Source organism: Sphaerodactylus townsendi, linkage group LG02 (genome assembly GCF_021028975.2).
Source record: "Sphaerodactylus townsendi isolate TG3544 linkage group LG02, MPM_Stown_v2.3, whole genome shotgun sequence".
Classification (NCBI taxonomy): Eukaryota; Metazoa; Chordata; class Lepidosauria; order Squamata; family Sphaerodactylidae; genus Sphaerodactylus; species Sphaerodactylus townsendi.
In genome coordinates this window covers 59,219,393-59,243,764 of record NC_059426.1, presented here as the reverse complement: position 1 = coordinate 59,243,764, position 24,372 = coordinate 59,219,393, and the positions used below count along the sequence as shown (strand labels likewise).

General features: G+C 53.8%; 2 protein-coding genes across 2 annotated transcripts in view; both read right to left on the bottom strand.

The window, feature by feature from the left end:
• The window catches only part of LOC125426245, a 72,158-nt gene extending 59,839 nt beyond the window's left edge, over positions 1-12,319 (bottom strand). The window contains exon 1 of the mRNA XM_048484506.1: positions 12,225-12,319. The gene's annotated coding sequence lies outside the window, so the exon portion shown is untranslated. The remainder of the gene's footprint in view (positions 1-12,224) is intronic.
• Positions 12,320-23,675: 11,356 nt separating this feature from the next.
• Positions 23,676-24,372, bottom strand: part of IQCB1 (IQ motif containing B1) — a 32,597-nt gene continuing 31,900 nt past the window's right edge. Inside the window, exon 14 of the mRNA XM_048484505.1 lies at positions 23,676-23,722. Within this exon, the coding sequence (XP_048340462.1) occupies positions 23,676-23,722 (47 nt within the window). The remainder of the gene's footprint in view (positions 23,723-24,372) is intronic.

The following is a 24,372-nucleotide window of genomic DNA, read 5'->3' as shown; positions in this document are numbered from 1 at the left end:
GCCAGGCAGATGTATCAGGTTACAGGAGGGAGCTGAGTTCAGTCAGGTTTCAGCCTCAGAAGTTTGGTCAGAGGGTCATAATGCACAGAATCCACAAGTCAGAGGAAGCACTGTAGCAGTCACGAGCTTTGTTGCGTCCAGGCAGGAATAGAGCTAGCAGGCACGCGCTTCTTCGTTTAACACTCAACAATTCCCTCTGTCTCTGCCTTTGCTGACATGTGGGCTCAGATGAGCTAGGTCAGGGGTAGGGAACCTGCGGCTCGAGAGCCGCATGCAGCTCTTCTGCCCTTGCACTGTGGCTCCACGAGCCGAGCCGCCGGCCCCATCTTTGCCAGCCCTGCAGGCAGCAGGGTGGGCGGACCAACTGCCCACGGTTGGCTGGGCCGCGCCGTGGGCTTCCCCTCTCACCCGCCCTGTTGGAGCGGGGCGGGCGCTTTCCCAGCGGCCGGCGAGGCCGAGCCGCCGGTTTCATCCTTGCCCGCCCTGCGCATCCATGCGCTTCTCAGAATGAGCGGAGTAAAAGGTAAAAAAAACCCTATATATATAGTGTTATCTTTATTTTAAATGTCAAAAATTATTTGCGGCTCCAAGTGTTTTCTTTTCCCGTGGAAAATGGGTCCAAATGGCTCTTTGAGAGTTAAAGGTTCCCTACCCCTGAGCTAGGTGTTTGAGTCTCTGCAGCGGGAGCAGGGCTGGATGCATGGCCTGCTTCTGAAGGCACTTCTGACTCTGAGTCTTGACCTCCCTGTTGTTCCCCCTGTAAAGCCTGCAGGGGCCCTGGCTGCTCCCATCCCAGCCCTTGTTGGTTCCCAACCTGATCTGGGCTTACTGGGCTCTTCTTATCCCCTGAAGACTCATCATTCTCCAGGTGATAGTCCATGACACCAATCCCACTCCAAAACAGGCAACTAGTCAGTGCAACCACATTTTTGTGCCTGCTGCAAACTTCTAACCAGGGTTACAAGGTAAATTTGAACTGCATGGGTCATTTCTTAGGTAAGTTGAACATGGGGTCTGATGTCAGGAAGGGTAGCACAGAAGACTCCTCCCCTCACCCTTCTGGATTGTACCACTTTAGACTGTACAATAAAAGATTACATGTCTGCTCCCCATATTAAAAATTCTTGATAGATGTCCAATGGCCCCATCAAAGGGGAGGAAAATTTGCCTGTGGGAGTGGTGCACAGCTGCACCAGCAGATTTGCCCTTTCTGGGGCACTTGCCCTGTTGGAGGGTGGAATCTGCCAGTGTGCAGCCACCACAGCCCTCCCCAGTGCCAGTGTCCAGAGCCCCTGCTGCCACCACCAGTGTGGCAAAGGCAGGCCATGGGAAGAGCTGAAGTAAGTCGGCTTCCTTTCAGCCATTTGTCACCTTACATTGGCAGCCAACACTTTAGACTTAAGCCACCAAAAAGATGGTATAAAACTACTGAGTCTCACGGGGGCTTCTCAGTGTTGGGGAGGAGGCTTTTTTGTTTTGCAAGCCTCCCCATGCTGCCGGGAAGCCTTTATGAGAGCACCAGGGTAGCGTGGCTGCAGCACCACAACCGGCTGCCGGGCCGCTTGGATGGGGCTGAGAAACATGTGTAGCCCAGGCCTTACCCAAACTAGCTAGTTTTTAACTTGAAGTAAAGCACTTTTCTATCACTGACCTATCAAAGCAGGGAGATTACAGCAGATGAACCAACAACGCAGAGGACTTGAACAACTATGCAAGACCTAAACTACTATGCTGTACTGCACTGATAATACCATATTCACCTGTGAACAACACACCCAATGCATGTTAGGTGAGTGACCAGACTTGCAGTTAGATGTATACTGGCAGAAATTTAATTGGCACTGCCAGGAAGCAGAGCAAGAGGGGAAGAAGGAGTCTCTGTTTTCCCACCTAGCCTTCTTTTGCCAGTGGAAATGGCAACAGGTGGGGGGTTTTTCACCTTTTTCTCTGGGTATGTATGTCCATCCTAAGGCATGTTTAGCCAGCGGAAAAGGGGCAAAAAAGTCCTGCTGCCCTTCCTGCTGGCAAAACCAGAGTGTAAAGAAAACCAGAAAGTCCTTCTTCCAGAATTCCCTGGCAAGGCTCAACAAATGAGCACTTTTTAAGAAAAGTTCCTCCAATGTATGTCTGACTCCGAGTCTTGCCACCAACCCATGACCTGACATGTTCTGTACATATTGTGTCGTTAAAGCCCTAACTCGACACCATTATTGACTTTCCTGGCACCTGTTGTCATAGAGTTGTTGCCCACATTTGATCCAACACATGGAGTATTAAACTTTTAGATATTACAGTTGCTTTGCAAAGTCTCACTGCAGGGAAGTGTTCCTTTTTTTTTGGCAGCCTTCTCATCTGTGCTGCCACACTAAAATAGATCCAAATCTTAAGCTTTTCTCCACATAAGAAAATGCCCGATAACTGCATTAGTGCTGTTGGAAGAAACTTGCAAAAGTAGTCTTCAGCCATGACACAGAACAACTGTGGAAAAGCTCCAAATCTAGGTAGTACAGCTGCATGCAAAGTGAATGTGAAAGGCTGCTGCATTCTGGGAATTCTTTAAAGAACTACAGGATCCTGAGGGCTCCCTTGAAGTCATCAGGAATCTGGAAATGATGGCTTTCAGCTCTTGATTAATGCTAAGTATATTTAAGGATAATGTGTATAGCAATGGGGTTTTTGGTTGTGGCTTCTCTTCCCTTAGTGGGGATGACACTGGGCCAGCAATGCTCCACAGAAAACACTCTGAAACTATTCCCAGACTTCATATCCTTGAGATTTTATTCTGAAAAGCACAATTCACCTTGGCCATACACAAACAATGAACAGTAATAACAATATGTCATCAGCAATCTGTAGATGGACCATGATTTAATAAGGAAATGTTTCATCATGATAGGAAGTCACCTAACCATACTAGTCTACTGACAGACTTGAGTCATTCAAAGCAACTACATCAGCTTTCCTGCTATATGGTTCAATTGCTGTCACCTAGGTATGAGTGACTTGATACGCTGAAGGAATCGAGTTCCACAAACAATCTTCGCTGGACTCACTTCCAAGACTTTTGACCCATAATTTTACCATATCTGATTGGGGGCAGACTAGAAAGTTCTCAAATGCCTGGCTGGAACCCAGCAAACACTCTACTCTGAATAGATGGAGGAGCAAAGACAGCACAATCACAAATCCTGCATTTAGAATATTATTCTCCCCTGGCAATTCCATGTTTGTTCTAAAATAGCAAAATAGGAATGCAGGATGCTCTCTGTGAAATGTGCCCCAAGTGCCGCTATAAGAGTCTACGTGCTCATTCAGAAAATGATGTACCACCAAAATTACTCATTTAAAATCTTTTACAAGTCACGCAAGATACTACAGACTTCATGGTTCTTTCAGAAAGATTTCATTACATCTTGTGTTGATGGCAAATGCACAAGTCCCTGCATATCTGAGGGACTGTCTCTGAGGGACTGTCTCTCCATATATCGTCCTTCTAGGCCCCTCCGCTCATCGGAGGCGGACCTCCTGGTGATCCCTGGCCCCAAGGCAATCCGGCTGGCCTCTACAAGGGCCAGGGCTTTTACAGCCCTGCCCCCTACTTGGTGGAACAGGCTCCCGGGTGAGATCAGGGCCCTGCGAGACTTACAGAGTTTCAGCAGGGCCTGCAAAACGCCAGGTATTTGGCCAGCTGGGGTAATATCGATTCTCGCCAGATAATAAACATCTGGCCCCACATGGGTACAAGTAAGGGGGACGGTGGGAGCTGAGACTATCTGTAAGTTATATATGGTTCTTCTTAATTGTTTATTGGTTGTGGTTACTTGTTTTAATTGTTTTTATGGTTAATGTTGAACACCGCCCTGAGCCCTTTGGGGGAGGGCAGTATATAAATTTGATGAAACAAATAAAGTCTGACAGGTCAGCTGTTGCTCAACAGTGATAGGAGAAATTTGGTTTGAGGAATGCCAAATCAGAAGCAAACTGCATAGTACTGAATCTCATAAAATGTTTTAGAGTCGCTTCTACACAAGGACTCTTCAACTTAACATGAATCAAGCCTTACATTTTTATGTATGTTCCTAGCTATAGTTTCCTGGGCGTGGAAATACTGCCAACAAATTACATCCCTGTGTGGAATTCTGCTCTGTCACAGCACACATATCACAGGAAGAGCTGTTTGCATTCGGCACATGGGCATGAGACAGACAAGATTGTGAATTCTGGCTTCCTAAGAATTTCAGCTTTTATTGTAAGAGAAATTATAGCCTATGCAGTTGCACTGAGTCTGTGTTCACAGTCAGCTGAAGGCACAGAGACTTATGGAATCTCTGGGTAAATCTTCCAGTTATATGGGACTTACCAGAATACATTCAGAGAGTGAACTATGAACAAGTTAACATGTAATTACTTCTAAGGTATATTTCGAGAAATGTGCACATCTGTGCCCAGAACTCGAGGTTCTTGGGTACCAACTATCTTCATGCCCAATGACAACAATGTGAGAAAGAGAACAACTGCATCTTTTGATCTCATCAGCATGGCAAAAATGGACACTTCCAGACAACAACAGAAAGAGAAGGAGGTTTTACTAACGTTATGCTAACATTTCCTCTATTCAGGGCTAACCACACAATATTTAGTCACCAGGCAATGGATAAATATCTTACTTTTCTGCATAGGGAACTTTACTTGGCTCCCCACGTTCCTGTCACCAAAACTGTGAAATTTTTTTTCTTTTCTTCAAAAACTGGGGGTGCATATACAGCAGTGCTGGTACAGTAATCATGCAACCCATTGTACATCTTTGCTCCCTTTCTCATAGTTCAAAGCCCTGTGCTCTCATAATGTATTCCAGGGTTGCAGTGGCAAAAGACTAATTGTTTTAGGAAGAGGAGAAGGGGGAAAATAGCCTCTGGTTTCATCAGCAGAAGCTCCCCTTTCAATTATCTGAATTATGGAACTGTAAATAAAACAATCCAGTCAATAATATGGGTCCATCAGGCTGCATTTGGCATCAATGTAACACAGAGAGGATAAGACTGAGTTAATCAGATGTGACAGGAACCTGCTGTTGCCCCATACTGATGAAGGCCCCCAAGCACTGTACTTTTCCAGAAAACCCATTCAACCCTAAAAGGACAGCAACCTGGCTGGAAAAATCATAACCCTAGTTATCAGTATGTACAATCCTACTCTTAATAATATGATAGACAAAAAGTTTTTCTCAGTAGCACCTCACTAAGATGATTCTAACAAAGAGGGACGGCAACCTAGAGCAGTGATGGCGAACCTTTTCGAGACCGAGTGCCTAAACTGCAACCCCAAACCCACTTATTTATCGCCAATACGGCAATTTAACCTGAATACTGAGGTTTTAGTTTAGAAAAAATGGTCGGCTCCAAGGCATGCGTTACTCGGGAGTAAGCTTGGTGGTAGTCGGTGGCTTTGCTTTGAAGCAACCATGCAACTCTTCCAATGGGTGAATCACACCCCTAGGAGGGTTTACTCAGAAACAAGCCCCATTGCCAGCATCCGAGCTTACTCCCAAGTAAAGGATCGCGCTTTAGTTCTTCGCATGAAAATCAATGGGGTTTAACAGTGCTTAACAGGGTTACCTACACTACTTCCCCAAAAATAGGTCTTAGGTTTAATGCTAATAATCATGCCCAGAGGCCCAGGCAGAGGCGTTCCTCCCATAGGGCAAAGTGGGCAGTTGCCCTGGGCGCAGCCCTGTGGGGGGGCGCAGGTTTGTTTGTGGGATTTTTTGTATTTTCAGTGTTTTTCCATTTTTGGCCTGCAGAGGGCGCAGTTTTTAGGCTAGCAACCCCAAAATTTCACGGATATTTTGGGAGACTCTCCTGATGCTATCACCCAGGTTTGGTGAGGTTTGGTTCAGGGAGTCCAAAGTTATGGACTCCCAAAGGGGGTGCCCCATCCTCCATTGTTTCCAATGGGAGCCAATAGGAGATGAGGCTACACCTTTGAGGGTCCATAACTTTGGACCCCCTGAACCAACCTTCACCAAACCTGGGAGGTATCATCAGGAGAATCTTTTACTGATACCACCCAGGTTTTGTGAAGTTTGGTCCAGGGGGTCCAAAGAGTTGCTAATGGACTCCCCAAAGGGGTGCCCCCATCATCCATTGTTGTTCCAATGGGAGCTTCAACAGAAGATGGGGCTACCTTTGAGGGTCCATAACTTTGGACCCCCCCCCCACAACCAAACTTCACCAAACCTGTGGTAGTGAAATATCATTAGGGGGGAGATCTCCCTAAAGATAAATTCTGAAAGTTTGAGGTGCTGCTAGCTTAACAATTGCACCCTGCCAACCCAGGCACCTCCCAAATTTCCCCAGATTTTCCTTTTAAATCCCGCCCAGCCTTCGACATGGATTTAAAGGGAGAATCTGAGGTCTCCAGTTTAAAACATTGCAAGTGATGCTGTTTCAGGGTGGGGAGAATCAACCCCAAAATAGCATCACTTCCAATGTTGTTTAAACTGGGAACCCCAGATTCTCCCTTTAAGGTGGATTTAAAAGGAGAATCTGGGCTCCCTAGTTTAAATACCATTGAAAATGATGCTGTTTGGGGGTGGATTCCAGCATCACTTGTTTAAACTAGGGAGCCCAGATTCTTCTTTGAAACATTGAAAGTGATGCTGTTTCCCTCAATTGGGGAGACTGGATACAACACCATAAAATGTTTTCATAGCAGTAATAAAACATTTTGAAAGCATTTTGAAAATGTTTCAAAAAATTATTTCTGCTGTGTGGCATGGCTTATTGCTGTGCTCAGATTTGTGAGTTGGGGCATGTTCTATAATGTGATGGTGACTTTGAAACAACCTGGTGTAAAAAATCATTGTTTGGTCACAGTGGGGGAGGGTGGCTGCCCATGGGGGGCACCAAACTCCAGTTTGCCTAGATACACCACTGGGCGCAGCTACGGGGGGGAGGGGGTGCGCGTTGCATTGGGCACGCGCCTGGTGGGGGCATCAAACTCAGGTTTTGCCCAGGGCTACAGTTTGCCTAGTTATGCCACTGGGCCCAGGCCAGCCTAGATGTGTGGGGGGGGGCACTCTGTGCGTGCCCACTGAGAGGGTTCTGAGTGCCACCTCTGGCACCCGTGCCATAGGTTTGCCACCACTGACCTAGAGAATATCATGTTTAAAAAATAGTTACAAATGGTAAGCTTTGGTTATGGTTGCCAGTTTCTGTGCCTTTTAATTCTGACCAGCAGAAATCTTAACAGGCAAAGTTTTCCTGACAATGGCCTAGAGATCAAATGACAGAAAATCTCTTATCTGCTGAACCTGTGAAGATCAAACAACTGCTGTGAAAGCCTCAGGAGCTGGATCAGCTTAAAAACTGGCAACCTTCTGTTTGATTTCCCATTTGTAAACTTTCACACCTTCACTACTCTCCCTTCCTTGTTCTTTCCATATGCCAAAAGAAGAGCATGTTGGAAGTATTGTTCCTCCTCTAGAAATCATTGGGAAACTTGCCCTTAGAGGGATTCCATTTTGTGGTTAGAAACCCGGCCTGGAACTTGATGAGACTGATGGTCCCTCCAGCTCTTTAGCCTTCTTCTCAGCCAGATACCGCAGGAACTTTCCAAACAGGGAAGAGCCTGGTCACTGACAAAGGAAAATATGGCTCCTGCATTGTGGATACTCATGTAGAAAGGAGAATGTCAGCATGGGCAGTCTGTCTCAGACATGTTTGACCAATCAATCAAAATCCCCTCTTCTTCAGAATTATGAATAGTACCAGGCATCTGCCCTCCTTTGATGGAATATTGTTATTTGCCTTAAATATGTTACCTAACCTTCTCCAATACCTCTCACTGTAATCCCCCTGCCCCAAGTTTGGTTCTAGTGACCCACAATATTGAGAAATACTCTATGGAATCTTTAAGTCATTGTATAGCTTTTAAAAAAGGTATGCTGGTTCTTCTGCATTATATGAGCTTTTGTTTTCCCTTTCAGCTGTAGGTATTTAAACCTGGGATGGCCAAAGGTGTACGCCCTCTGGCAAAAGCCAACTGGCTCTTAGTGTGTGGTTGCAGCCTATGAAACAACATGACAGCACCATCCTAACCAGAATTTTGTGTTACACCTTTTTAAATCCACTGAAGTTAACGTGCTTATTGACATACCTGGATTTGCCTCTGCCTAATCAGTGAATTGGTTCTCACAGCGCCAAGGAAGAACTTTTGGGACAAGGGTCTCAAGAACTATAACGTCTTCTTATTTGCATGGATTAAAATGATTTGATGTCTGATCTTGACTTATTCCTTAATTTAATGGCTTCCCTTGTTACTTAATTTAGTTTGGTTAACTCTGAGCCAGTCTTTCCAAAGTCCTGTGCATCTCATTCACATGCATTTATTTATCTCACCTTCAGTAAACATGATGATTTTCAGTGATGATATTTTATACCCTACTGTCTTGGGGAATAGCAAATGGTACCATATTTCTTTCTGCTACCTCAGCATGACCGCAGAACACATATAAAACTTCTTGTCTGACAGTTATCACAATAAAACCACTGACCCTCTAAATCCCATACCTGATCAATTATCATAAAGATATAGTATGTAAACTTGTATTGGTAATACCCTATGCTAAAAAAAAAAGATCGAGATCCTGGTTTTCAGAAAACACTAAGTATGAAATACAATGTATATGGATGCATTTATACCATTTATACAATAATTCAGCATTTTATTACAAAACTGGAAATATGGGATGAAGTCCTTGACAAAATATGCAACGTGATCTCTCAGGCTGCTATTCCCTCCCTGTATGCATTTTGTTTCTCCATGCATAAATCCCCCCCCCATTTGCTGTGCAGAGTAAAGTGAAGATGTAATAATGCAGCTGGGGGTGGGTGGGACATAACTCAGGGGTGGAGCACAAGTTTTATATGCACGTACAGTGAAATAGGCCAGAATATAAAGCTACAAAAGACTTCTGTATGAGACCTTGGAATGCTGCCGCCAAACACCTTAGACAGGGTCTTTCGCCATCCTAGGCTAGCTTGGCCTAGGCCTAAATCTTATATGTTATCTTGTAAATCTAAATAACACACTTGACTCAAGCACCAGCTAGTGGACTTGCTTAGTGGGACTCAGGTTTGCAGAATGAGCACCTACAGCCATGAAACACTTCCACAAACATGCCCTGACAGTTATCTCAGTAATGTCCTTTGGAAAGGCTGTCTAACTTTAAAAGACTCGACTTCATGGTGTGAGGGGAAAAGAAGGAGATCAAAACCCACCTTTTTGCTATCTGTCACAATTTTTTAAAAACACGGTCAAGTCCACATAACAAAAACTGCAATGAATATGCCAAAGGGCCACTTCATATCTTGTCTATGAAGTAAATGTGACACCTAAAATTCATATTAAGTGATGGTAGTGCAACACATGATCATTATTAAAGTTACTTATTTAATTAGATGTTTACGTTTCATTCTTCTGTCCAATGGGGTCCCATTTTTATTTGCCTTAGATATCCTAATGACATAAGGAAGGGGTTATAACATTATAACATTGCTCACCCCTCCTTTGTTTTATGTCTCTACAAATAATCCTATTGAGGAGTAGAGCTTATAGGCTGGGAGAAAGCCCAAGTCATCTTGCAGGGGTAGGGAACCTGCGGCTCTCCAGATGTTCAGGAACTACAATTCCCATCAGCCTCTGTCAGCATGGCCATGCTGGTAGGGGCTGATGGGAATTGTAGTTCCTGAACATCTGGAGAGCCGCAGGTTCCCTACCCCTGAGTGAGTTTCCATGATAGAATGGGGATTCAAGAACAGGTATCTCAGATCCAACCCTGCCCATTATACCATACTTGCTCTCATTAAACATTGGGATCCTTTAATACCTTCCCCAAGTTTCAGTATGACTGTTAAAGTAGGCAAATTTAATTTCTGTACAATAAATTATGCACTGAAGATAAGAGATCCAGACTTGTCAGGATTCAAGATGCGTATTGCCCTGTTGTCTGATAATACAAAACAAGTTCAATAAAAAAACTGATGAAAAACAGCAGAGGTGGCTGAATGAACAAACACTTGTGAATAAAGTTTCTGCTGCGTAATTATGATTCAAGAGCTATACCTTTGGCTATTTATGTATAGATGCATTTTGGAATTCTATTTATATTTGACATTTTTCAATAATGGAAGGAAATAACTGCTTACGAGGATTCACACCGATGACCTTGTCAACACCTTCTGAGGTTTCAAATCCATATGCATAAAGAAAACACCCCAAGAGACAGAATATATTACAAATCAGAGTGGGGAAAGGATTTTTAAAAATGAGTCACATCCTGCTGATTCAAAGGGTGAAATGCTATTCAGCTTTCTTCCCTTTTCTGCCCTTAATGATTGCATCCTAGCTATTACAAGTACAAAAATCAACGATCCTACACGGGTAACCATCACCCACAAACGTACGCATTTTCTGCCCTGCTGTTCTCAGAATGCTTCGTATTTTTGCCCACTACAGATGTTGAGCTACAAATAGTCCAAGAATGGACTGAAAAGTATTGGAATTCTCTTGAAATCTTTTGCACAGACAAGAGAAATCAAACATTTGAACAGAGCCAAAAGGAATACTGTTGCATCTGGTGTGAATAAGCATGCACTTAGGCCAACATCTGCATACAAATTCTCACAAGGAAATGAAAATTCATCCCTGTATATTCATTTTCAGCATTTGGTTTAGAGCTGCATTTTCATTCATGCACAAAACCGGCAGTAACAAGAGGACAATAGATATGTAAGAGAAACAGTGATCCCCACCACCACCACTATAGAACCAGTCTGTTGAGCATCAGACGCAGCAAGGAAAGGAGTTAATGTATTTGGGAAGAAATGTCTTGCCTCTGCAATGTGACAACTGATATAGTCGCAGCCTTGGGTGGCTAGTAGTCAATACCTAGCAGAAACATGATTTTTTTTAAAAAAAAATCCCTATTATTAAAATATTGAGCTAAGAAAATTGTCTCATTTGCTAATCCACGAAGAAAATGACCAGCAGGCAAACTGAGAAAGGAACACACTATTTGCTCACTAACCTCTTGCAGCTTGGTTTCACTCTATGCAGCCATTTGCCTTTGTGGCAGAGCCTGTGTAAAGCTACAGCTCTGTAAGCTTTGGTCACTACAGTCAGGTTTGCTGAGAAATCTCATTTCTCCGACGCTGCCTTTCTCAACAAAGCCACTCTTTTAAACACCTAACATTTCCAAAAATCCTTAACAATATGTCTGATCAAATTCAATGATTCTACAAGGTGAGATCTACTGGAATTGGTTTTTTTTAACGGTCAAGAACAGAAATGGCAGAGATATGAAGATGTGTTAGTTACAGTGTCAAGGAGGAAAAAAGGCACTGATCTGTACAGCAGCGAAGGGAACCGTTTTTAGAAGTCGTAGTAAAGTAGGCTGGACACAAAATGTCTGGTCTGTCAAAGGTGGAAGCTTAGCTCATCTGTTACCTCATGCCATATCATTCAGTAAAGGCACAGTAGAAGGGGCAGAGATGACAGCATTTCCGAACAGGGCATCGCTGGTTAACAAGCACCTCTTATTTCACATGGTGGCACTTTTCCTCAAGGATTGTCTCTTTTTCCAGAACACTGCAGTCCCACAAACCACCACGGATATCCAGCACTCCACAGAGCCAACACCACCGCTTGGTGCAGTCTCTTTATTTCGGGCATTCAGGTCTCTTTTGCATTCCTTGGGCAAACTAGGTAGAATTTTCCTCATTAGCCAAAACACTACCAACACTAGTCAAGCTTCAAGTCCACGGGAGAAGTTTAAGCCCCTCTCAGGGGATCTGAAGCAATTACAACTTCGCCTCCTCGTTCTCCCATCTGAACAAACTCGCTTCCAACTTCACGCGTTTTTGGTCGCTGATGCTCGCCCGAACGCGAAACACGCAGCGCTGTCTACAAAAACCGCAACGACAGGGATGCGCCTTATTGATAGCGGGTGATGCACACAATGGAGATGAAGAAGCACTCGCACGGTAAAGGCAACAACAACCCCCCCCCCCGCCCCGCTCAGCATAGGCTAGCAACCTTCACCACCGCTAGCCCCTCTCTTTCAGTTTTGCAAAGCAGCCCCCGCCCCTTTCTCCTTCTTTGATCTCACCAACCCTCCTGCTTTTGTTCCTCGGCCCTCCCGTTGAACTGCATGTTGATATTACCTGGAGCGCCTGGCTAGGGTGCTCTGTCTCGTACCTTTGTTGTGCATGCTCCGGTTCCAGCCGCCGCAGCACCTTGCGTTGCACGGCGAATCAATGAGGGCCCCCCCTCCCATCCCGGACTGTTGCAAGCTGGAGGCCCGCCTCTGGTTTAGTGCGTCTCCACAGCAACCCGCGTCCAGAGGCGCGCGCACGGAAGGCAAGGGCTCGCCTGATTGGCTAGCAGGGGAAGCCATGCAAAGAAGCCCAGGAGGTGGGGCCTGGCAGGCAGGCAGGCAGTCGAGGAGGGGCGGGGTTAGGATAGCTGGAGAGGCGCACCTGCTGGGATCTCGGAGGCTTTGTGAAGTGTTGTGGACTGGATAAGTCTTACGCCACAACAGACCCAAAACAAGAGGGTAGAGGGGGGACCAAACTTGGCTGGCCTTTGACTTTGCAAATCAAAACGCTCACTTGAAAGACACTTCCTTAGATTCCAAAAGCAGGTTTGGATTGTCAGGTGTTATTAGACAAGGGTTTTGTTTTTTTTTAATGTACGCATCGTCATCATCAAATGTTAACGCTTTTGAGTCTTGAGTGCCCAGGGACTAATTTGACTGGGATTTCTTCTGTAGAATGAATGAGCTCCTTTGACAATTTAGGAAAATAACACGCCTGGTTTAAGCTAGGGTTCTGATTGGAAATCAGAATTTTCAGGGCCAAATTCTAGACTTGAAACAAAGCTGAACTTCCTGAATATATATACAGTCTTTTTCCTTCACTGCTGTTGAAAGTGCTTTCAAAAGTGATGCTAATAAAACACCTCAACCTGTTAAAAAAACCCTCCCATAAAATATCCTATATCTCAGATTAGTGAAAAGCCATGAGCACAATATTTAGCATTTATACAGTGCTTGATCATTTATATTTAAGATTTATAGACTCTCAAAATGTTTGAATGTACCCATATTATCCTCCCTATATTTCAAGGCTGAGACAGATCATCTAATGAAAACTATCTAGCGTGTTAACTTTTCCATCTTGCACTCTTAGGACAGATTTCATCATTCCAATGATTTTTAATAGTATGCAGACTCTGGAGCTTTGATTTCAAGTAGAAGTACAGCATAGTAAAAGAAGTAAATGGTGCCAGTATCTCCCTTTAAGTCACAGAAGCAACAATGACATTCTTTTAAAAAAACAAAGAAAAGACTCATCGATCTGTAGAAGAAAACATCCACAGCGTTATGATTTTATACTAAAATGCTGTTGTTATATGGTTTTAATGGTTATTTTGTATTGTGCTATAATGATGTTGTTCGCCACCCTGAGCCCAGATTGTCAGGGTAGGGTGGGGTATAAATCTGAAATAAAGTAGAAAGAAAAGTAAAAACATGTAACACTATTGCAGCATCAAACCATCAGTGATATCAGGCCATTCACCAGACTGCACCCGCTCTGAAACACAAAACAGTTTCTACCTCTTTCGCTCTGCCTGTGTAATGAGAAGCCCCACTGTTTCTGGATTATGGTTAAATGAGAGCATCCTCTTTCATTTGAAGGAACATCTTTCCTTGTCTACAAATACAAAACAAACAGTTTGTTGGCATTTCTCTCTGCAACTTGCAGCTTCTGAAATGAAAAACGTTAAATGAGATAAGGCACCTCAAACTGAGGAATGCAATGAGGAATGCAAAATTTTCCTAGTCAGCTTCTGGCTTTATTTTGAGCAAATCTGACAAATGCAGGCTTGATATATAGGATTGTAGCATTGCTCACCCTCATGTTTACACCTTTCAGTGCACATACTGGATTGCTCTTTCAGACAACAAGGAAGGGGGCAAGAAATTGAACCACCCAAACACTTCTCTAATTATGATTAGTGAGCATAATTTATTTGGGGGGCATTGGATGTGACAGAGGATTAGTCTGGTCAGAAGTGGGGTGCAATTTTCACCTGTTCCCCCCTTATGTGACAGACCTCCAACCGCCTCCATTATGCTGTCCTCCAGGAGCAGCATTTCAGAGGGAATTCAGAGCTGCAGGAAATGCAAGGGAAGAAAGATACTTGGGTCTGTTTGTTCAAGTCACTGAAAAATATGGATATTGGAGAGAATTTTGTAAAATGGTTGAAATCAATTTATACATCACAAGTCATCTCAACATCTGTGAATGGAAATTTGACAAAACCATGTGAGATGCAGAAGAACAAGACAAGGTTGCCCTTTATCTCCTGTCTTGTTTGTTATAATTCTTGAAGTATTGAATAGACATATGAGACTCAATGAGAGGACTGTGGGTATAAAAATTAAGAAAGAGACCCATACATTAAGAGCATTTGCTGATGAGTGGGTGTTGGTTTGATTCTGCAGTTCCATTCTGGTGGAGGTGCTTTCCTCTGACAGAAGCTGCCTTCCTCAGATCCAACCCACTAGTTTTTATTGTTCTCAAAACAGCTAGAAGATAGCTGCAGAAGAAATCTGCCTCATTTACAACAAGAGGTAGAAGGAAGTAGATGGATTAGAGTCTGTAAAAATGGAGCACTGAAGTTGGTTAAAATGAAAAATGTGATGCAGAAGAGGGGTGGGCAGGCAATGATATGACGACATTCTGATCCCAAGCGCTGCATAATTATTGTCAGCAGAGAAGAATGGCCGCATTAAGTACAGGAATATGGGTGTGCATAATGTTCCAAAACACAGGATTCCAGTTTCAAGAATTATTATTTTCTGCAACCATTGTTGATAACCATTCATTAGTTAAAAATAAAACACAGTGATTCATTTCCCCTTCTCCACATTATTTTCTTTCACAGTAAATAGATCTATCTGGCCTGCTTGTGCGGCCAGTATCTATATTAAAGTATCTAATTTATAAGTTGTCCTAGTTGACCCACTGAAACAGTGATACCTTCATTTCAAGTGATAGTTTTTGTTCTTGTTTCATTTCCAACTGCAGCTAAAGACAAAACAAGCAACGCTGCATCATGTTGAACATTGCAACAATTAAGAATACACTAGCCTAAATGTGTCTCATAGAAATAATTTGGGCTACATTTTTTTAAAAGTATGCATGTGGTTTTCACCATTTATTTGGTAATCTCATACATTTTTTGTGTGCTGTCAAGTCACAACTGACTTATGGCGAACTCATAGGATTTTCAAGACAAGAGACGTTTGGAGGTGGTTTGTCATTGCCTGTCTCCACATCACAATTCTGGTGTTTCTTGGAAATTACTCATCCAAATACTAACCAAGGCCATCCCTGCATAGCTTTGGAGATTTGACGAGATCAGATTAGCCTGCGGCTTTCCTGGTAGACTGTTTTATTTATTAGATGTCATGATCTGTCTGATCAAATCGTTTTTATATTTTATTGTAATCAGCCTTGAGTCACAATGAGAAAGTTGGACAATAAACAAAGCAAATAACTGTTGTCAATGCTTAGGGGCAAGGAAATTTAAAAGGGAAAATGGCATGTCAGAGAAAATTGGGTTTCACTTAAATGTAATGTTCATCAAGCAGTCTTCTTTGCAGGGTGATATGGGACCACAGATGCACAGGCCAGCTGTGGAGATGAAGAATCAAGTCTTTCCAGAATGTTCCACCTAAAGTGCTCCCCCTCCCCTCCATCTTGTGCTAGCATTCCCCACTGTCAAACCAACATGTGGCAGGGACATAGAGAGCACTCGTCCTTCAGTCCTCCTTTCACTACCATGGAGAAGACAGGTCCTCAGAGCAAGCAGCTCATAGCAGAGAAAGGCGAGAGGGATGAGTGCCTGCACAGAAGGCCACTGAATGAACCCGCTGCAGGTAAATGCAACCCTGTCTTCATCTTTGTGGCTTCTATTAAATTTTACATGGCAGAATAGCAAGTTTACTTACTGAGGAGGCAGGTGAGAGCTGATAAGCGAAAAAGTGACTGTAACACCATTTCCCCAAGCAGCTGCTTCATTCCCGGAATCCACATTGATGGAGTTGTGCTTCACAAAAGTGGACAGAGTTGACCAAGTGGCAGCCCTGCAGATGTCATCCAAAGAGTCCTTGCCAAGAAAAGTGACCTACAAGGCCTATGATTTGTGTAGTGAGCCTTGACTGAGAAAGGACCTGGAACCTTGGCTACAGACTATGCGAGTCTGACTACAGAGACAACTCAGCAAGGTAGAGCCTGGGAAAATATAGAATGGCCCTTGTTTGGGTCACAGAAACATATGAATAAATTCTGGTCCTTTTAAAACTCCTTTGGATGTTGCAACTAAAATGTAGAGTTCTCCTAACATCTCATGTGTGCAATGTCCTGCTTGTAAAGGACGGGTGGGAAAAATACCAGTAGTGTTATGTTATGAAAAAGGTGGAATGGAGAAGCCACTTTTGGCAAGAAAGTCAGAGTAGGGCGAAGGACTACCTTGTCCAGCCCTGGATTACTCACTAAGCAAAATAAGCACACGCTTAGAGCCGCAAATAAAGAGGGCCCCATAGAGTTTTTCCCCTTGATCTCCACCATAGAAGCAGATTTGTTGTGTCAGATTATTTTTGAGAATATGATCAAAGACTTTGCAATTAAAAAATGAAGGAGAAAGCTTTTTGTAGTAGAAAGTTATCAGTAAGCAACAGTAAGCATTACAGACAAGCAGCTAGGAACTCCACCAATCTATCAGCAAGGAGCTAATTGTCTGAATATGGCTATATGGCACAGGGCTCTCGATCTAAGATGGTATTGTGGGGCAAAGGCCATTGTTGGAGCCAACCCAAGATGAAGTTTGATGCTGAGGAGGAGACAAAATATGACACTGAGGGAAGCCTGTGGCCATATGCTTCTATTTCTTGTTTGACTTCTTAGGTGGCAACTCTAGTACAGTTCTCAGAACTGACGCCACTCTCAGAGCCTACTTAATGCTTGGATCCAAAGTCAAAGCAAGGGGTACTGAAACGACAGTTGGGGTGTGGGCCCTTTCCCCAGCAGACCTGGGTATTTCAGGCTGATTTTGGGGAAACCTAGTGCTTTTTCTCATAGTGAAGCCTTCAGACATGCAGCCCTTTCACAACAGGCTTTTGGCTAAACTGGAGGCAGATCTCACAGGCTCCAGGTTTATGGCCTTCTCCAAAGAAGAAAAGGCAGGAATCCTGCTCATTCAATAAAGCTATCTTTGCACATCCAATTGAGCCATCTTTGTCCACATTCCTCATGCTTTTTAGAAAGCATCATCATCAAATTAGTGATGAAAAGCTCATCAGGAGAAAAAAATTCAAGGAATGCTTCAGCACTCATACTCTCTCCACGGTGGCAAAGAGAACTGAGGGAAAAGCACTCACCCACCTATGTATGTCACGTGCCCGCTTGGAATGAGAAATGCTGGTGAGAGAGGGAGGGGAATTCTCTAGGTACTTGGAAAATTCTGGAAAGCTTTGGATTCTTCACCTCCACGGCTGGACTGCACAGAAGCTATGAAGATGTTCAGACAAGAAAACTCCAGCATCTGAGTTTTACTTCCATTCACTTTTAGCTGTTCATTAATAGCAATATTAGCAGATATGAGTACACCAGGTCTTCAAAACATGGGACCATGAAAGTGGGAACTGGCCTTCTGACATTTGAATAGCACATTTTTATCCTGCCCTTTCACCAAGGAGCTCAGGGTAGCAAACACAATTCTCCCTTACCCATGTTATGCTCGTAACATACCTGTGCGGGAGGCTTGGCTGACAGAATGAATGGCACAAAGTCACCTAGCAACATTCACATGGGAATGGTCCCTCAATATCATAAAATCTCTTTTAGAAGTTGGTGACATTTCTGATATATATTAGTGCTTAAGAAAGACTAGGGCACTGTTTATTCAAGGTTTTTCAAAATAGTATTGAAAACTCAATAGTGATTTTTTTTCAACCAAACAAAATGTGAAGCACTGATTACCGGTGCTTGGCAAATGGTATGGTATATAAAATGTGCTGTTTGGATAGAAGTAGGTATATCAACTTGTTCACAAAGGGATTACTGATGCTATCACAAAGGCCAGTTCCCATTAAAATTAAAATGCCACAGAAATCCAGTTAATTCTTTCAACCATTATTCAAATGGTATTTACACAAATCAGATTCACCAAATTTACATGTCTCTTGCAGAATGCAGCATAAGAAAAAGCAGACACCACCGTGGAAGCATGGCTGGAATTTCATATGGAGAGCTCTGTCTAGATCAGGGGTAGGGAACCTGCGGCTCTCCAGATGTTCAGGAACTACAATTCCCATCAGCCTCTGTCAGCATGGCCTCCCCCCCCACCCCCCCCCCCCCCCCCCCCCCCCCCCCCCACCCCCCCCCCCCCCCCCCCCCCCCCCCCCCCTCCCCCCCCCCCCCCCCCCCCCCCCCCCCCCCCCCCCCCCCGCCCCCCCCCCGCCCGCCCCACCCCCCCCCCCCCCCCCCCCCCCCCCCCCCCCCCCCCCCCCCGCCCCACCGGCCCCCCCCCCCACCCCCCCCCCCCCCCACCCCCCCCCCCCCCCCCCCCCCCCCCCCCCCACCCCCCCCCCCCCCCACCCCCCCCCCCCCCCACCCCCCCCCCCCCCCACCCCCCCCCCCCCCCACCCCCCCCCCCCCCCACCCCCCCCCCCCCCCACCCCCCCCCCCCCCCACCCCCCCCCCCCCCCACCCCCCCCCCCCCCCACCCCCCCCCCCCCCCACCCCCCCCCCCCCCCACCCCCCCCCCCCCCCACCCCCCCCCCCCCCCACCCCCCCCCCCCCCCACCCCCCCCCCCCCCCACCCCCCCCCCCCCCCACCCCCCCCCCCCCCCACCCCCCCCCCCCCCCACCCCCCCCCCCCCCCACCCCCCCCCCCCCCCACCCCCCCCCCCCCCCACCCCCCCCCCCCCCCACCCCCCCCCCCCCCCACCCCCCCCCCCCCCCACCCCCCCCCCCCCCCACCCCCCCCCCCCCCCACCCCCCCCCCCCCCCACCCCCCCCCCCCCCCACCCCCCCCCCCCCCCACCCCCCCCCCCCCCCACCCCCCCCCCCCCCCACCCCCCCCCCCCCCCACCCCCCCCCCCCCCCACCCCCCCCCCCCCCCACCCCCCCCCCCCCCCACCCCCCCCCCCCCCCACCCCCCCCCCCCCCCACCCCCCCCCCCCCCCACCCCCCCCCCCCCCCACCCCCCCCCCCCCCCACCCCCCCCCCCCCCCACCCCCCCCCCCCCCCACCCCCCCCCCCCCCCACCCCCCCCCCCCCCCACCCCCCCCCCCCCCCACCCCCCCCCCCCCCCACCCCCCCCCCCCCCCACCCCCCCCCCCCCCCACCCCCCCCCCCCCCCACCCCCCCCCCCCCCCACCCCCCCCCCCCCCCACCCCCCCCCCCCCCCACCCCCCCCCCCCCCCACCCCCCCCCCCCCCCACCCCCCCCCCCCCCCACCCCCCCCCCCCCCCACCCCCCCCCCCCCCCACCCCCCCCCCCCCCCACCCCCCCCCCCCCCCACCCCCCCCCCCCCCCACCCCCCCCCCCCCCCACCCCCCCCCCCCCCCACCCCCCCCCCCCCCCACCCCCCCCCCCCCCCACCCCCCCCCCCCCCCACCCCCCCCCCCCCCCACCCCCCCCCCCCCCCACCCCCCCCCCCCCCCACCCCCCCCCCCCCCCACCCCCCCCCCCCCCCACCCCCCCCCCCCCCCACCCCCCCCCCCCCCCACCCCCCCCCCCCCCCACCCCCCCCCCCCCCCACCCCCCCCCCCCCCCACCCCCCCCCCCCCCCACCCCCCCCCCCCCCCACCCCCCCCCCCCCCCACCCCCCCCCCCCCCCACCCCCCCCCCCCCCCACCCCCCCCCCCCCCCACCCCCCCCCCCCCCCACCCCCCCCCCCCCCCACCCCCCCCCCCCCCCACCCCCCCCCCCCCCCACCCCCCCCCCCCCCCACCCCCCCCCCCCCCCACCCCCCCCCCCCCCCACCCCCCCCCCCCCCCACCCCCCCCCCCCCCCACCCCCCCCCCCCCCCACCCCCCCCCCCCCCCACCCCCCCCCCCCCCCACCCCCCCCCCCCCCCACCCCCCCCCCCCCCCACCCCCCCCCCCCCCCACCCCCCCCCCCCCCCACCCCCCCCCCCCCCCACCCCCCCCCCCCCCCACCCCCCCCCCCCCCCACCCCCCCCCCCCCCCACCCCCCCCCCCCCCCACCCCCCCCCCCCCCCACCCCCCCCCCCCCCCACCCCCCCCCCCCCCCACCCCCCCCCCCCCCCACCCCCCCCCCCCCCCACCCCCCCCCCCCCCCACCCCCCCCCCCCCCCACCCCCCCCCCCCCCCACCCCCCCCCCCCCCCACCCCCCCCCCCCCCCACCCCCCCCCCCCCCCACCCCCCCCCCCCCCCACCCCCCCCCCCCCCCACCCCCCCCCCCCCCCACCCCCCCCCCCCCCCACCCCCCCCCCCCCCCACCCCCCCCCCCCCCCACCCCCCCCCCCCCCCACCCCCCCCCCCCCCCACCCCCCCCCCCCCCCACCCCCCCCCCCCCCCACCCCCCCCCCCCCCCACCCCCCCCCCCCCCCACCCCCCCCCCCCCCCACCCCCCCCCCCCCCCACCCCCCCCCCCCCCCACCCCCCCCCCCCCCCACCCCCCCCCCCCCCCACCCCCCCCCCCCCCCACCCCCCCCCCCCCCCACCCCCCCCCCCCCCCACCCCCCCCCCCCCCCACCCCCCCCCCCCCCCACCCCCCCCCCCCCCCACCCCCCCCCCCCCCCACCCCCCCCCCCCCCCACCCCCCCCCCCCCCCACCCCCCCCCCCCCCCACCCCCCCCCCCCCCCACCCCCCCCCCCCCCCACCCCCCCCCCCCCCCACCCCCCCCCCCCCCCACCCCCCCCCCCCCCCACCCCCCCCCCCCCCCACCCCCCCCCCCCCCCACCCCCCCCCCCCCCCACCCCCCCCCCCCCCCACCCCCCCCCCCCCCCACCCCCCCCCCCCCCCACCCCCCCCCCCCCCCACCCCCCCCCCCCCCCACCCCCCCCCCCCCCCACCCCCCCCCCCCCCCACCCCCCCCCCCCCCCACCCCCCCCCCCCCCCACCCCCCCCCCCCCCCACCCCCCCCCCCCCCCACCCCCCCCCCCCCCCACCCCCCCCCCCCCCCACCCCCCCCCCCCCCCACCCCCCCCCCCCCCCACCCCCCCCCCCCCCCACCCCCCCCCCCCCCCACCCCCCCCCCCCCCCACCCCCCCCCCCCCCCACCCCCCCCCCCCCCCACCCCCCCCCCCCCCCACCCCCCCCCCCCCCCACCCCCCCCCCCCCCCACCCCCCCCCCCCCCCACCCCCCCCCCCCCCCACCCCCCCCCCCCCCCACCCCCCCCCCCCCCCACCCCCCCCCCCCCCCACCCCCCCCCCCCCCCACCCCCCCCCCCCCCCACCCCCCCCCCCCCCCACCCCCCCCCCCCCCCACCCCCCCCCCCCCCCACCCCCCCCCCCCCCCACCCCCCCCCCCCCCCACCCCCCCCCCCCCCCACCCCCCCCCCCCCCCACCCCCCCCCCCCCCCACCCCCCCCCCCCCCCACCCCCCCCCCCCCCCACCCCCCCCCCCCCCCACCCCCCCCCCCCCCCACCCCCCCCCCCCCCCACCCCCCCCCCCCCCCACCCCCCCCCCCCCCCACCCCCCCCCCCCCCCACCCCCCCCCCCCCCCACCCCCCCCCCCCCCCACCCCCCCCCCCCCCCACCCCCCCCCCCCCCCACCCCCCCCCCCCCCCACCCCCCCCCCCCCCCACCCCCCCCCCCCCCCACCCCCCCCCCCCCCCACCCCCCCCCCCCCCCACCCCCCCCCCCCCCCACCCCCCCCCCCCCCCACCCCCCCCCCCCCCCACCCCCCCCCCCCCCCACCCCCCCCCCCCCCCACCCCCCCCCCCCCCCACCCCCCCCCCCCCCCACCCCCCCCCCCCCCCACCCCCCCCCCCCCCCACCCCCCCCCCCCCCCACCCCCCCCCCCCCCCACCCCCCCCCCCCCCCACCCCCCCCCCCCCCCACCCCCCCCCCCCCCCACCCCCCCCCCCCCCCACCCCCCCCCCCCCCCACCCCCCCCCCCCCCCACCCCCCCCCCCCCCCACCCCCCCCCCCCCCCACCCCCCCCCCCCCCCACCCCCCCCCCCCCCCACCCCCCCCCCCCCCCACCCCCCCCCCCCCCCACCCCCCCCCCCCCCCACCCCCCCCCCCCCCCACCCCCCCCCCCCCCCACCCCCCCCCCCCCCCACCCCCCCCCCCCCCCACCCCCCCCCCCCCCCACCCCCCCCCCCCCCCACCCCCCCCCCCCCCCACCCCCCCCCCCCCCCACCCCCCCCCCCCCCCACCCCCCCCCCCCCCCACCCCCCCCCCCCCCCACCCCCCCCCCCCCCCACCCCCCCCCCCCCCCACCCCCCCCCCCCCCCACCCCCCCCCCCCCCCACCCCCCCCCCCCCCCACCCCCCCCCCCCCCCACCCCCCCCCCCCCCCACCCCCCCCCCCCCCCACCCCCCCCCCCCCCCACCCCCCCCCCCCCCCACCCCCCCCCCCCCCCACCCCCCCCCCCCCCCACCCCCCCCCCCCCCCACCCCCCCCCCCCCCCACCCCCCCCCCCCCCCACCCCCCCCCCCCCCCACCCCCCCCCCCCCCCACCCCCCCCCCCCCCCACCCCCCCCCCCCCCCACCCCCCCCCCCCCCCACCCCCCCCCCCCCCCACCCCCCCCCCCCCCCACCCCCCCCCCCCCCCACCCCCCCCCCCCCCCACCCCCCCCCCCCCCCACCCCCCCCCCCCCCCACCCCCCCCCCCCCCCACCCCCCCCCCCCCCCACCCCCCCCCCCCCCCACCCCCCCCCCCCCCCACCCCCCCCCCCCCCCACCCCCCCCCCCCCCCACCCCCCCCCCCCCCCACCCCCCCCCCCCCCCACCCCCCCCCCCCCCCACCCCCCCCCCCCCCCACCCCCCCCCCCCCCCACCCCCCCCCCCCCCCACCCCCCCCCCCCCCCACCCCCCCCCCCCCCCACCCCCCCCCCCCCCCACCCCCCCCCCCCCCCACCCCCCCCCCCCCCCACCCCCCCCCCCCCCCACCCCCCCCCCCCCCCACCCCCCCCCCCCCCCACCCCCCCCCCCCCCCACCCCCCCCCCCCCCCACCCCCCCCCCCCCCCACCCCCCCCCCCCCCCACCCCCCCCCCCCCCCACCCCCCCCCCCCCCCACCCCCCCCCCCCCCCACCCCCCCCCCCCCCCACCCCCCCCCCCCCCCACCCCCCCCCCCCCCCACCCCCCCCCCCCCCCACCCCCCCCCCCCCCCACCCCCCCCCCCCCCAGGCTGATGGGAATTGTAGTTCCTGAACATCTGGAGAGCCGCAGGTTCCCTACCCCTGGACTAGCCCAAGGTCACCTAGCAGTAATGTAGCAGTGGAGAAACTAGCAGTAATGTAACAGCGGAGAAACAAATCTGGTTCACCAGATAAGAGTCCTTATCTCATGAGGAGAGCAGGAATCAAAACTGGTTCTCCAGGGGAATCAAAACCGGTTCACTAGAGTAGAGTCCACCTGCTCCACACTGAACTGCACCACACTGGCTCTACAAGAAAAGATACATATTCCTAAAAAGAATGTATCCAAAACATTCAAACGTAAGGATCTACGTTGGCTCAAAGTAAACATGCAGTTGAACACTCTCATCATGTTTGTTCTTCCAAAACATAATGAATAGAGTTCCTTTTTCAAGAAACATATCAGATACTAAACTCTTATTACTTTCAATGTATTGTCGAAGGCTTTCACAGCCGGATTCAACTGGTTGTTGTGGGTTTTCCAGACTGTGTGGCCGTGGTCTGGTAGATCTTGTTCCTAATGTTTCGCCTGCATCTGCGGCTGGCATCTTCAGAGGTGTATCACAGAGAGAAGTCTGTTACACACTGTGTTACACAGATGCAGGTGAAACGTTAGGAAAATAGTCTACCAGACCATGGCCACACAGCCCGGAAAACCAACAACAACTACTTAATACTTTCAGTTTTGTAAGTGTAGGGAAAAATCATCACCCTGTACATTCTAATTCTGAAGAAATTGCCCCTGGCCTCTGTAGAAGCAAATAAAAGCAAAACACAAAAGCAACAACATATTATTATGCAGGATAATAATTTTTTTTACTACTTTTTAAGATCAAGGGAGATGATAGAGAACAAACTAGATCCACATGTTCTTAAAAAACAATCCAGTTGCTCTGGA